Source organism: Galleria mellonella, unplaced genomic scaffold (assembly GCF_026898425.1).
Source record: "Galleria mellonella isolate WM207_F2 unplaced genomic scaffold, CSIRO_AGI_GalMel_v1 utg905, whole genome shotgun sequence".
In the NCBI taxonomy this organism is placed as follows: Eukaryota; Metazoa; Arthropoda; class Insecta; order Lepidoptera; family Pyralidae; genus Galleria; species Galleria mellonella.
The window spans coordinates 4,183,271-4,198,192 of NW_026442174.1; the positions used below are offsets into that span (position 1 = coordinate 4,183,271).

Here is a 14,922-nt window from a genome sequence, read left to right on the forward strand (position 1 = left end):
TACAAATCTTTGGTAAGCTTTACAGATTTACCAATGTACTCACCAAAAAACCATATAACATTAATAACACAAATAATACGTTAATAGAAAAAAATACTGTAATTAGTTTATACAATAAATAAACATTAAAATTGCAGTTTTACGTAATTTATTATCGCTCTGCCAAACTCTGTGGCAGTACAGTGTAAAAAGTCCAGGACCTCTAGACAAGTGGCAAGCGAATTCATCGATGGAATCGACATCGCTAGCGAGTCCGTGAGATAGAATGAGAAAGCAACGCTAGATGACTTATTCCAATTTACGGACTCGCTAGCGATGTCGATTCCATTGACGAATTCGCTTGCCACTTGTCTAGAGGGCTAGTTGTGAACTTGCAACTACCTCATTGAGCAGTCGTAGCGCTCTTGTGAATAGCGTCTTATCAGCATGCAATGCCCTGTTACGTAGTAGGATAAATGTTCCGTGATTATGAAAACTACCATAGGTTTTTGGAGGGAGAGGGATTGTTCGTAATGAAGAAAGTTCTCCGTGTCACTCTGCCAGCGTATATCGATAGTGCAGACGGTGTTATCATTCCAATATCATTTCTTATGAACCGTAAATGTTTCTTTTGTATTCGTGGGTACTAGTAAGTCGTTAGTTTACAAGACAGTATGTAACAAAGTTTCTATTGCTTTGCAATAAATACCCTTTAAAATCCACTTGTATTGTATTAACTTAATGTTATCAAACAATTATATGAATAATAAATATCCAATTCAATATGCCATTCAATAAATATAAAAGGAATGATATTAATTCAAATACATTTATTTACAATAACATTTTAATGGCCATTATTTGTTATTACAATTGATATATGTAATATTGATATATAATATACATAGACAGCCTATTCAAAAACAAAGTAAAATTTTTAATATAAATATATTATAATTATCATTGTAATATTATAAATATGAAATATTATCAAAATCAAGGTTAACAGATCTTGTTATATTACTTAGAGCACATCAAAAAACATAATAATAAATACATATTGAATAATTTTAATTTATTGAATTACTATTCCATGTTTCTAATAGATACAAATCCAGCCTTTTTCCACATACTTTTGTTTGTTTCATTATGAATAATTGACTTTTTTTTTATATTTAAATCCACTAAGAGGCTCTCTCTCACTTATCAGTTACAGTAAGTAATTCTACGAACTTCTTAAACAAGACATAATCCATTCTATCTCCTTTCATTTTTAATTTTCATGGGACTTAAAAAAGCAGGTTTTTAATTTAATTGTTTTTTTTTTTATTATTTGTTACCTTATAAATCTGTCACTTACAAACTGATTAGGAAAATTGTTTTTTTATCTTTTTTTTTACTTTCAGATTAGTCCCATAGAAACTTTATCAAAATCGGTTCAGCAGTTTGCTACAATAGAAGTTTGTTTTTTTTAACACAATCTTAAGTTGTCTCTTATAATGCTAATTTGTACCGCATGAGTGTATAAGAATCATTTATGCATGCATGCATATATGCATGCATATCAATAGCATAAAAATTGGTTACGTATTATCATATTTTGTAAGCAATAGATTTATTTCAATATACGAGTATAGCTTCAAACGATGAACTCTATTTAAGGTCATTGGATAATAAAAGAAGTTGTATATAATTCAAATTTATCTGTCAGAAACACTTATATTAAATTTGTGACAAGCTATATTTGCGAAATCATGAATAAATCGATTAATTTTATTATTGGCATCATATAATATGTGGTGTCTTTCTAAGGTCCGCCAAATGTATATACAATTTCACTGTGCAATAAAGTTTAAATAAAATAAAATAATAATATGATGCCTCTGTTCTATGTAATTTCACTTCCATACCAATACAGATTCAATGCAGTAAAATAAAATGAGAGTAAAAAAAAATTAGGTACTGGATACCTGCAAATGACTTGTGCAAAGTCTCCCTCTAAGTGGTTTTTTCACAAAGCCTAAATTATATTTGTGAAATAAAAAAAAAACTCTAGAATAAGTTCACATTTTGCAAAGGCATACATTTATTATATTTATTTATTCTGTTTTTGTTTTTATTAAACCAAGAATTAGAATGACAAAATATTTATAACTCGAGTAAGACCTGCAAAGTTTCTTTGTATTAGGCATTCATATTTAAATACATATATTATAAATATAATACAATGATTTGACTAAATGCTCACGTGTTCAGTTGCAACTATTTCAGTTGAACATTCTTTTTTATTCTTTATTGTACACAAAACATACTGGTAATTACAATTCATTATAAACATAATGTACAAAGGCGAGCTTATCTCTAATAAGAGATTTCTTCCAGCAAAACCTTTCCATGTTAATGTGTTATTTTATAAATAAAAATAGGCAGTCATACGATCTGCATATATTGCATGCATAAGTTATGTATACACAAAGAATAATACAAACTACACATTATAAATTACATAAAATACCCTGTAAACATACACATATATTTACACAAACATACATATACACATACATATATATACACATATAAACATATATAAATATACATACACATATACATAATACGTCAGCATAGTGATAAGTAATGCTCTCTTAGACGACGCTTAAACATGCCTATACTTGCCGATTCCCTTATTTCGGATGGCAGACTATTCCATAGTCGAATGGATATAACTGTAAAGGAATTCCCAAAAGCCTGAGTATGATGTTGGAGTTCTTAGAAGTAATCGTGTCTGAGGGCGAAGTGGTTTATCTCTTGAATATAAATATTCATAACGCTCGCGGAGATAACAAGGAATGGAGGGATTATGCAAGATATTGTAAAGAAGCGTCAGTATATGGACATTCAATCGAAAACGTGAAGGTAACCATTTCAATTCTTTTCGATATTTGGAGACATGATCAAACTTACGCAAACCATAAATGAAACGAATGCATAAATTAAATTAAAACATTATTTATTATATATGAAAATCTTTGCAATTCGATGATGATGATTTTTGATAATAATATGTTCTTTCAAATATAAGAATTTTGCGTTGTTTTTTATTTTTAATTTTATCGATAAAATATAAATTCATATACTGAGTAATAAATGTACATTATGGCAACTCTATTCACGTATACATGGATCAAAAGTTGACCTATATTTGGCGAAGCATCTGTATATTTATATAATCTAGGAATTTTTTATTATAGTATGGTACAGGACGGCATTACTATACGGTATTGGTATCCTCTAGGTGTCTGTTGCCTAGTTCCTCATACTACAAATTGTCCCAGCTTGAAGATTAAGCAATTTGCGTGTTTGTGTTGCATTTATTATTATACTTTATACAAATTTATTATTATTATATTATACAAATGCACACATGCAGTCGTACAAAGAACCTCCTTGTTTTCGAACTCAGTTGCTAAATATGAAATGTTGTGCACAACAAACACATGTAACGTTCGAAAATATCCGAGCATTTGTCATTTTCCTGGGTGAATGACAGAGTCATAAGCAATGCGCTTTGGCCCCGCGCCTACGTCGGCCTTGTTCGCTCGTTAGGTTTGAATGATTGGTCTTTCGACGTGCGCGTGAGTCAGCCTTCCGTCTACGCGTTTGGATATTTTACAGGAATGTAAAGAACATTCCTGTAAAATCAAGAGGTGATAAAATTAGTTGTTTATTTTTGTTGTTCGAGGTGTTAATTTAGTTATCGTTTCTCGTTACATAGTTTAAAATTGCAATCACCGACTTCAATTATAACACGAGTAGAATTTAAATATAAGCAATGTTTTTAATCGGTTTTAAAGAGAAGAGAACGATAATTATATTATCAGACATTCTTTTGTGATGACGTAATAGACTGACTTGATTAATGACTGGCTTGGAATCTATTATTTAGATGTTATAAGAAAATTATTTTCATGGGCGTATCCAGGGAAGGGGGGCTAGTAGGGGAAGGTGCTCTCCCCGCCTGAAATTTATATGCTTTACAATTTGTTATGTGTTAATTATTAAAGAAATCGCGCAGTAAGCAAATGTCACAATCACCACAAATCTAATTTGCCCTCCGTGTCTATATTTAGCTTCCGCAGTCACAGATGCAGCACATTTTCACATAAAACATGTAATGTAGATACTTCTCAATTTTATAATGTAGATATTTAGATTTAGTGATGTAGTCTATGCAATGATATATAAGTTTCTTCGTCTGTAATTAAAACTCAAATAACTAGTGTATGCCAAAAGTGGATAATTACATTGAACGCGGTTAGTGATCATTAAAACGTTTTCTGGCTATCAAAATGATATCGTGTTGCGGATTTGAGAAAAAAACTTGGCACACAGCCATAAGACGCCGACATTCAACTATAACAGGTCGGCTTGTGAAATATTTTATTCAAAACATAAACAATAATAATTCATCACTAATCAAAATGAAAAATATACATTTCTATTGCAATATTTTGCTTAATTTAACATCTTTGTTCAATATCTTGGTCGCTATTTGTCCAAATTATTGAAAATAAAAGACTTAAAAGATTGATTTGTCAATATGAAATAAATGTTGTATTGTTTACTGTAGAAATTACTCACGGTACTATATTTGTAGTAATTCATCTGAGTCACTATACTATTCTTAATCTGTACTATTCACAATCTTTTTTTACATTTTCGTGGTCTTGTTGTTGTCTTTACGTCTAAAGTGTAACTGATGCACAAGTAAATTTATAACATTGGTAAAGATACTTGAAAATAATTAGGTTAGATAATTGCCAAATGGATTGAAATATATAAAGCATTTTCACGTACCATGATGCAAAATCTTAATGCCCTGATAGGTAAAATTGAATAGAGTTTTTTGTGGAAATAATATAAGATTGTGTTAAAAAAAAACCGATTTGAATTGTAGCAAATTCAGTTATTTTAATTTAAAAACTATTGAAATAATTTTGATAAAATTTCTATGTGTGAATTTTCCAAATCGGTTTATAACTGACGTAGTTACGAAGTAACAAACATAAAAGTTACAAACAAAATACTTCCTTCTTTTCTAAGTCGGTTGAAAATCCAGAAATAAACATTAATAGACCTTAAGAACCCATTAAACGTCTCACTGCTGGGCACTGGTCACTTCTTATAAGAGAGACTATGATAATAGTGACATTTCCTCTTTTAAGTCACTTGACAGGTAACTTACTCGTAGCTTCAGTGTTTTGTTTCGCATTTATCTTCTCTTTCAATACTGTAGGTGAAGCCATAATATAAAAAAAAACACAGCTAAGTACGAGTCTCTTGTTGTAGAATTAATAGTATTGATTAAGTAGACTATTGCTACGTTTATAATATTATTATTTTTATTGGTTTTGCTTTTTAGTTTTTAATATTACTAGTTGTATATTTATCTGTTATAATATCATCAATACATATAATAAAATTGTAACTGGTCGCTGTCTGTACATGGAAGATATATACGAAAAACTATTATAGGGGGAGGGAGGGGGGGCTTTATGAACGCAATAGAACCCAAAACAATTATTCTTAGAATTTTTGTCTGTTTGTTTGTGCGCGCTAATCTCAGAAACGGCTCAACCGATTTAAATGCGGTTTTCACTAATGCGTTGCGGTTTGCTCCACTTAATATTTAGTGTTTGTTTTATTTCAATTGGTTCATAAATAAAAAAGTTATAGCAATCTATAGAATCACATATATTGTACTATAAAATAACCGATCACTTGAATTGTCTGAAACTTTTTTTATTTTATAAATTGATTTTTGAAAATCTATCCACTCATGCGAAGCCGGGTCGGATCGCTAGTCTATCATAATAATAATTTTATTATACTAGATATACCTACATATTCGTAATATTACTTCAAATGGTACGTAAAGTTAGAAGTCTTCGTATATAATAAAAGTAGTCTAAAAACTCTTGTCACCAAAGGGCGACATTATGGTATGATTAGTATTATAAGTAAAATCACTGTTAAAATTGTATATATGACTAGCGATATACCCTGGCTTCATACGGGTGAATAGAATTTCCGAAAACAGTATATAGCCTATGTTACTCGCTACTGGGCCATAGCTTTCTACAGGTGAAAGAATTTTTAATAACGGTTTAGTAGTTTATAAATGTATCTATTACGAACAAACAATCAAATCTTTCCTCTTTACTATAGTGATAATATATTAATGTAGGTACGGCACGATTTTCTCTAATTACAAATTTGACACGACTGTCTCTTTTACAATATTAGATTTCTTATTTATATTTTCGGTCAATCTACTGTATTAAATATAATTGGCACATTCGTAGATGGAAACGGAATTGAACCTGTGAATCCACGTTCCGCTTTGTAGGAATTAGGACAAGGACCGTCAAACTCGGTCAAAGTACATTGAGTGACGTTTTGAGAAGCCTCTGAAGATACTTCTGGTACCTATTTTTATCATTTATGAGACAGAAAGTCATTGCTACTTTTCTTTGTAGCTTTGCTTTCACGTAAACTTCCTTATAGTTTTTTTTTTTAGATTGTATATAAATGTAACCTTGCATGTGGTATTGGTTTACACTGGTGGGGTACCAATGTAGAATTATATGTAAAATTTAAATCAGATTGTTATAAATTGTCATTGTTATAAATTCACCAGATATTAACATCAACAACTACGTCCGTCAATACTGTTCTATATAAGGGGTAAAAAAAATTCTTCAGGGCCGGAAACGCGCACGTAATGCCCATGGTATTGCAGACGTTTATAGATTACGGATTATTTAATGAACCGTTTACTATTAGCTGGGCCGGATACTTGTTTGCCACCTCAGTGGTATAAAATAAATATTAATAATACAAAGAAGAGATATTTGATGTTTTGTATATTTGGTAGATAAACTCAAAAACTACTAAACTGATTTTAAAATTACTTTCACCTATAGAAAGCTACATTAACAGCAGAACATATACATACATAACAGAGTAACATAGGCTATATATATTTTAAAATTTAGAGATTTCTATAAAAGTTACCATATTATAATCCAAGTATCAAAAAAATTGCCTACTAAATCTAATGTAAATATGCCATATTACGAGTAGTTTTCTATCTGTCTATTGATAGTTTTATTATTCAAAAGGAGCCAACAGAACATAAGACAATGCAGAGGATTTTTATTTAAAAGGCGATTTATTATAAGAGATAACACTTATATTAAGAGCTTGTTACAGAGAGAGATGATCACAAAGCACAGAGCGTGTAAAAATTAAAAACGAAAATTAGTGGATACATTGCGCGATATCAACTTTCGTTATTTTGCGTGCTACATTTTTATTTTTTATTGGTGCGAATCCGGAGCGGATCACTAGTCGTCTATAAATTATGATCTATAGTATTAATATTACGTAAATGTATAGGCAATCTACGTATATATACACAATATCTCAGACGCTCTCTGAGCTACTGAGAATTTGCTAGTATTTTGTCATAATTACTAGATTTTCTTGGTAAATAGACGAAATAGATAAGAGTATTCGACATTTATGAATTCAAGGTACCCTTGGGTATTGCAAAATTAATACTATTCTCATTTCTTTGCAACATATCTATATATCTAACAGTACAATATACTGTTGACAACTATTAATGTAATTAAAAACGCTGCCAAGTCTAAAGAAAGAATGATAAAATGCGCTAGCGTTAGAATGAGTGATTTTCTAGGAAGTTAATACTGTGGTGTAGTCTGATGTAATTTTAAACAGTTTGATTAATTCACAGTGTTCGTCTATATAACAAAATGCGTAGTGGCTTATGGGCTTCCTATAATATGGTCGAGCGCAATGTTGGTTAGCCCATTTGTCATAATCATGAATGAGTGCCACGTGGAGCACGAGCCATTAATATTCTTTATATTTTTTAGAATACAATAGAAAATATTTATTGCCAGAAAAACACATAGTTATAACAGAAGATACGATATATTATATATAAGAAGTATCTCATATTAGGCAAAGCGACCGGCTCAGATGATACTATGAGTGTCTCAGTGCAGTGTATAACTGTATAGGGCTAGCTTTCAGCCAGTCTCTCTCTTAACAAAATACTATCAAAATGCAAACGGATACAACTGTAATTGCATGTTGTAAGAATGTGCCCTTTATGTTATTTCCTACCAAATTCAATATTCATACATCTTTGTTCCTTTTCGGCACTCGTTCGTGGGCTTAGTTTTCCTAAATTTCCAATATCCCTAGTTTTCTTTATTGCCTACATGTTGCTCACAGAGACTCAGAACAGAGGTCTGCTCAGGATTATAAAATTTTATTATATATAGTTAATTTTTGTTCTACGTTTTATAATAATCTATATTATACCATTACTCAGATATATTAAATGTCTCTCATAATTCTTTAGGGATTATAGTCATAAGCATGTTTTTTTAATTTGACCTAAATATAATTCGTTGAGTATAATATGATAGCTGTTATTATACCCAAATTTTCGTATTAATTTGTGAATTATTTGAAAAGAGAAACTATCAATGTTATTGGCACCATTCTCGGAAGATAGGATTCAATATTCCGATTATAAAAAAAAATCATTCAAAGTAAAGTACTTAAATATATAGTATTTGAATTTGAAGATTATTTCAATGTTATGTCTTTGAAAGCAAACAATAAATGAACTATGAGAAATGTTGAAGAGAAAATGTTCACAGTTGAAATAAATTTTCATGCTATCATTGTTCTCATCTCTTTATTGTTTCTATTAAATACCTACGTAACAATGTATAAATATTTAAATTCAATATACGCTCGAAACACATGAAGCTTTTGTTTAAGAATTTGTGTCTTGATTTGATACATGATTTCCTTTTATAAATAACATGAGAAAATTTCTAACGTGTAAATAAATAATTGAGTGAAATAAATAATTGGATGAGAATGAGAAAAGGACATTAACAAAAACAAAAGAGAATAGAAGAGGTAAGATGCTGGGCTACCTTACATACATGACGATTTTTTTTAAAGAGCATAGTAGAAGGAAAAATAGATTAAGGGGAAGACCGAGGAATAATTACATGGGACAGATTAAGAAAAGAAAAAGGCTAGAAGAAGCGGAAATTCTTAAACCAAAATATATATATATTTATATTGGCTGTTCTAAACCTTGTCTCCATGATCGACATAAAAATTAACCCAAAGATATTCATATTATAATACAAAAGTAGCCTGATTTTGTCCATGAAAAACAGTATAAGTGGAGGGGGAGGAGATTGTTAGTAATGCGAAATACCAGTCCCATTGTTAGCAATATATCCTGTCAGGTCGACCTCCACATGGTCCCTTCTGGAAACCACCGTGTTGAATTCCAGGTGTATTCATCACGATGAGCTAACTGACCTGTTTTTTCATTCCCATCTATCATCCCTCACTGGTGCCTCGTCAGCGTATACCGTTAGCGCAGGCGGGGTTACTATTCCATTATCACCCATAAAAAAAAATACTATGAATATGTTGTTATTCATTTACTTGCTATTTCCTGCGGGTTTGTCCGCGTACCTAAAGTATGTGTATATATAATATACTTGCTCCCACGAACACTCAGGTTATTGAATGAGCTCCCTGCCGAGGTTTTCCCAAGAGACTACAGCATGGGGTTCTTCAAAAGGGGGGTAAAGAGGTTTCTTCAGGGTTGGCAACGCGCGCGTAATACCTTTGGTATTGTAGGCGTTCATAGGCTACGGTACCGCTTACCATCAGGTGGGCCGTATGCTTGTTTGCCACCTCAGTGGTATAAAAAAAAAACCTATGTGTTGAATATGATCTACCCACAAACTTTATTCTAATCTGTTCATCCCCTTAAGAGTAACTGAATAACAAAATTTCTCATTTATAATATCAGTGTGGTATTATAGCGAGATTATCTTAACAGCTCATTAACGACCCACTGCTGGGCATAGCGAGTAAAAAGAATAATATAGCTACTAATACCATATTTATCAAGCTGCTCGACTTTAATATAATTGCATGTTAAAATAATATGAGGATTTCAGAATACAGAATGGTAACGGAAGGAATGAAAATCTCTATATGATTCTCTAATAAATTTGCGATTCTTATATTTAGAAAGCAGTTTAAAGATTTATGAAATTTAATATATAAAAAATTTGTAGGTATATATAATATTGTAAAAAAAAATCTAATTAATTGTCAATCTGAGTGAAAGCGGATATTGCTATCGAGTAGTTTAGTAGGAAAATATAGTTTTGTTATTACAACATGACTAGTTTCTTGTTAAACTATGTCAGTAAAAGGACAAGATTTAACAGGGATGGGCAAGATTAATGGATTACAGGAAGGACCTTTGTAAAGTCGAGTTAATAAGTTGTCAAGAAGTTCATGAACATGCTTTGATCGAAAATGGCTCTGATCAGAGTAAGTAGAAGAATTTCTTCATCATTGCTGGCTTTGTAACCCTGTTATTAGAAATATAATGGAATTAGTTACGAGTCAGTGAAGAAATCTTCAATTCATTATAAAAATTTGCTACCAAATTGAACTAAAGAAATTATTATAAAGGTGGTATGCATTAATAGTAATTTAATTAATTTACATTTTATCTGAAGTAACTTATAATAAAGTATTACATTAAATAACTACGTTCCCTAAATAGAAAGAACGTATAAATCATATTATAAGATAATAGAATACAAGAATGCTTTGAAAACGATTTATTCGGCCAAAAATAAAAATATTTTTCAACTAACTTAAAAAAAAAAGAGGAGGTTCTCAAATCGACTGTATTTATTTTATGTTTATTACCCCAGAACTCCATCATTTATAAACGAATCTGTAAATCTTTTTTGTCTGAAACGATACACTTTCAGATTAATCCCATAGAAATTTCATCAAAAACAATTTAGTAGTTTCGGTTTTATATCGAAATAACTAACTTTGCACTTTGTACTTGTGTACAGCAATATTACGTCTTATGTCCTACACTCTCGAATCAAAACATGAGCTCACGCAAGAACATTGCAAATTTATCGAAGAATTTTCTACGTTTTTGAAGAATAGGTAAAATTGTTACTAATATTATAATTGAGTTTCTTTGTTACTTCTTACCATCTAACGACTTAATTAATCACTATAAAATTTGGTATATAAATCTACTATAAAAGATGTAAAAGAATATAGGCTACTTTATATTCCTGTTGGTAAATATTTCCCGAATATGCAAACAAAATCGCGAGACTTTGTATTTCTTTGCATTTTTCCACTTTTCTTGAATAATAGGTAAATAAAAGCGTCTTCACGTATTACTCATCGAATAAGCGTAGATAAGTATTTATAGAGAATACAGCATTCTTCACCTACACAATTTTTTTTAATGGATGACAATGGACTGGTAACCCCGCCTGCGCTAACGGTAATCACTGGCGGGGCACCAATGAGATGAAAAGGCAGGTCAGTTAACTCATCGTGATTGAAAGACCAGGAATTCAGCACGGTGGTATCTCAGGGGGGGATCACGTGGAGGTCGACCTGACATGGTATATGGCTAGCAATGGGACTAGTAGTCCGCATTACTAACAATCTCTTCACAATACCAAAAGTGTCCATTTGCAAGCTGTAAATAACAGTTCCAAATCCCTCCAAAATGGTATGAAACGAATTTAATAATTGTTAATGTAGTGAAATGCCCCGAGTTAAATAACTTAATATTTTTATTTACTATTTATTAATGTATAATAAAAAATAACAATGGTATTTAACATAACATTAACTATTATAGATTTCTTGAAACCTACAACAAGAGTTTTCTTTTGGAAAGTACGTCATTGAAGAGTGAAATGTTTGTTTTTTTTTGTTTACTTTATTTAAAATTTACCAACTTGCTATTGTAGCGCTACTTTAAAACCTTATGAAGACTTTTTAACCTTTTCATCCATGGAGAAAAATTTTCTCTTCTTCTTATTATATATATATATTCTTCTCTTTCTTATCTCTACCCTTTATACAAAAGACGATTACTCATCGATCTACTTTTACACAGGACTAGTTTTCAATGACAATTGAATAATTTTTTTAATGTCTTACGAAGATTTGTATAACAGTATTCAATTAAAGATGGAGACACATTGTGAGGACCTTAATTGCGAAGAAGAGCCTCATCGACAATCCACTATAATCATGAAAACCATGATCACTCTGTCAAGAGTGTCCAACAGAAGAGAGATTCAATTAAAATGACTAAACAAGTTATTTATTAATTTATATAATGCATAAAACGACATTTCTGAGATACAAATAAAAATAGCCAATTTATAACATTTCGATACTTAAATTGGCCCAATCCAAAATCAAATATAAGATCTCATCATCATTTTCATGTCCTTATCCCAATTATTTGGGGTCGGCGTAATATGTTTTTATCCATATTACCCAAGGTCTTGGCTTTTAGTTTTACGACCGGCCGCCTGCCTGACGTCAAATTCAAGAACTACTAAACGAAAAACACCATTATGCAACAAAGACTGTAATTTTAATATATTGAAAAACATATATAATTGAATATTTACGTATTAAAATAGGTTATATATAAAGCAATTTTCAATACCTATTTGATACCTATAATGGTTTTTTTTGTGTACAATGTTGTTAATTGAAGCCTAATAAAAGTATCAGTAACTAAAAATTAAATTTACTAAAAATATATTACACTTATTCTGTAATAATTGTTTCCAAATTACAATTTTAGTAATAAACTATGTATTAGGAGCTTTATTTATTTTTATTTTCTTTATTTCAGATAACAAATAGATGTCACAATAAGTCTTATATACTATTTACAATACTAATCCTTAATTATTTTGAAACCCATACTTCTATCTACAGACGAATAAGAAAAGTATACATATAACCAGACATTCCAAATATATATCTAAGATTTTTAAAGTAACATTAGGGTATTAGTACGGGGGAAAAGAGAGAAAACATATAATTACAGTATACAGATACACATAACAGGAGTACAGTTACACGTATGTAAGGTATTGCATTGTATTTGCTGAATGTAGCCTTTTATGCAATCAAAATGTCTATTTAATAGGTTTAAGTTTAATAAAATTAATTTCATATCAAAACGTAGTAGTCCTAATTCATTTTTAGACCTCTATGCGCCATCTATAATCCAATTACTCATTAAATTTGAATCAATGAGCTGAACTACCAAAATTATGATCTTACTACAGCACCAGGATAATAAAGTTACTAGATTAGTATATTTTGGGAGATATATTCCAAATAGATAAGCCCAGTGGAAGTATTACATTTTTTTCATACTAAATGCGTATATTATATATGCATATAGTATATCTGTGGTATGGATAAGGTACGGTATATTTAGTACCCAAAAATAAACAAAGAATAGTTAAAATTTTGTTCCATGAAAAAAAAATTACTTCGATTGTGGCAAAACCAGCTATTTTGATGTAAAAACTGAACCATTAAATTGATTTTGGTAAACTTTCTATGGAACTACTCTGAAAGTATATTCTTTTATTTTTATCGGCTACTTATCCAAATTAAGTAGCTAACATTACAAGTAACATAACATTTACAAGACTTAATTGAAGTTTATTATTATAATATATTTATTATAAAATTGTGTTTAAGAATTCGAAGAAGTCAAAGAATTGAATAGAATAATTATATCTTATAATAATATATCATATATCATCTTAAAAATTCGGTCAGTTATATGTTGTAGATTAATGAGAAACATGTGTGGTGTTTTAAAGATTTAGAGTATAGATATAAAAAATAAAGTATTTTTTTAATACATACCAAACTAAAATGATTTAGAGTACAGATAGAGAGATTATAAAGAAAACTGAAAAGTACTGAAATATCACAAAACAAAGTCAATCAAGATAAGAATGTTAAGATCAAAATCTCATTCAGTGATTGTGATAATTTGCGACTTTGTCGTTTATGTGGGTGCTAGATAAATGAAGACGAAGCCAAATAAGTTCTGCAACATGAACGACAGAAATCTATTTCTACTCGTATGTATTATAGTATTCACTTCCATGATTGTAGTAGCTGTAGCGTGTGTTTGTTTACTCACTAGAAAGAAGGGCATAAAGAAGCCTTACCCGTGCTCGCCTTTGAATAGGATCATCGCCGGGGATGGTCAAGAAATTCCCGCTCATCTTCACGAGACAAATGCCACAAACACTGGCGCTCTTTGTACTCAAGTGGAATTCGTTAAAAATAGCGCGCGTTCGCTTTGTGTGGAGAAGCGTGCGTACGCGACTGTGGTTATTCTGCGAATGATGTACCAGTTTATGAATGGGTGACGTTTAATAGTCCCTCTCTCTCCGTTCCCCGATGACGGTGCGCTGGTCACCGCGTTAACCCCGGACGTTCTTGTGTGGGAGTGTCTACGTTCCAATCTAATTGTTACCTAAATAGACTGCACCACAATCAGCAGTGTGAGCAATTCTTTGAAAGGGGGGGAAGCGATTGTTAGTAATGCAGACTACCAGTCCCATTGCTAGCAGTACACTCTGTCAGGTAGATTTCCACCTGCCCCCCCCCCCCAAAACCGTTTTGCTTAATTTTGGATGGGCTGAAATTCATCATAATGGGCTAATTGAATTGCTTTTTCATTCTCACTTATCATCCCACACTTCATTAAAAAAATCTATGAAAAACCGATGATCACTTGTTAATCGGAAGTGGATTTCTATTTCAAGGTTAGAGTATTTGGAATCGAAAATATTCTTGGATATTATCTATAAATATCACTCATTTTCTATTTCCTCTTCGAACGCCTAAACATTTCAAATGAACGCAATCATAACATTATTAGAGGCGATGAAAATATGGTAT

At 30.9% G+C, this 14,922-nt stretch overlaps 1 protein-coding gene across 1 annotated transcript in view; it reads right to left on the reverse strand.

The window, feature by feature from the left end:
• LOC113510786 (actin-binding Rho-activating protein-like) overlaps positions 1-14,426 on the reverse strand; it is a 49,424-nt gene extending 34,998 nt beyond the window's left edge. Inside the window, exon 1 of the mRNA XM_031907215.2 lies at positions 14,184-14,426. Within this exon, the coding sequence (XP_031763075.2) occupies positions 14,184-14,240 (57 nt within the window). The 5' untranslated portion in view covers positions 14,241-14,426. The remainder of the gene's footprint in view (positions 1-14,183) is intronic.
• Between the last annotated feature and the right edge of the window lie 496 nt (positions 14,427-14,922).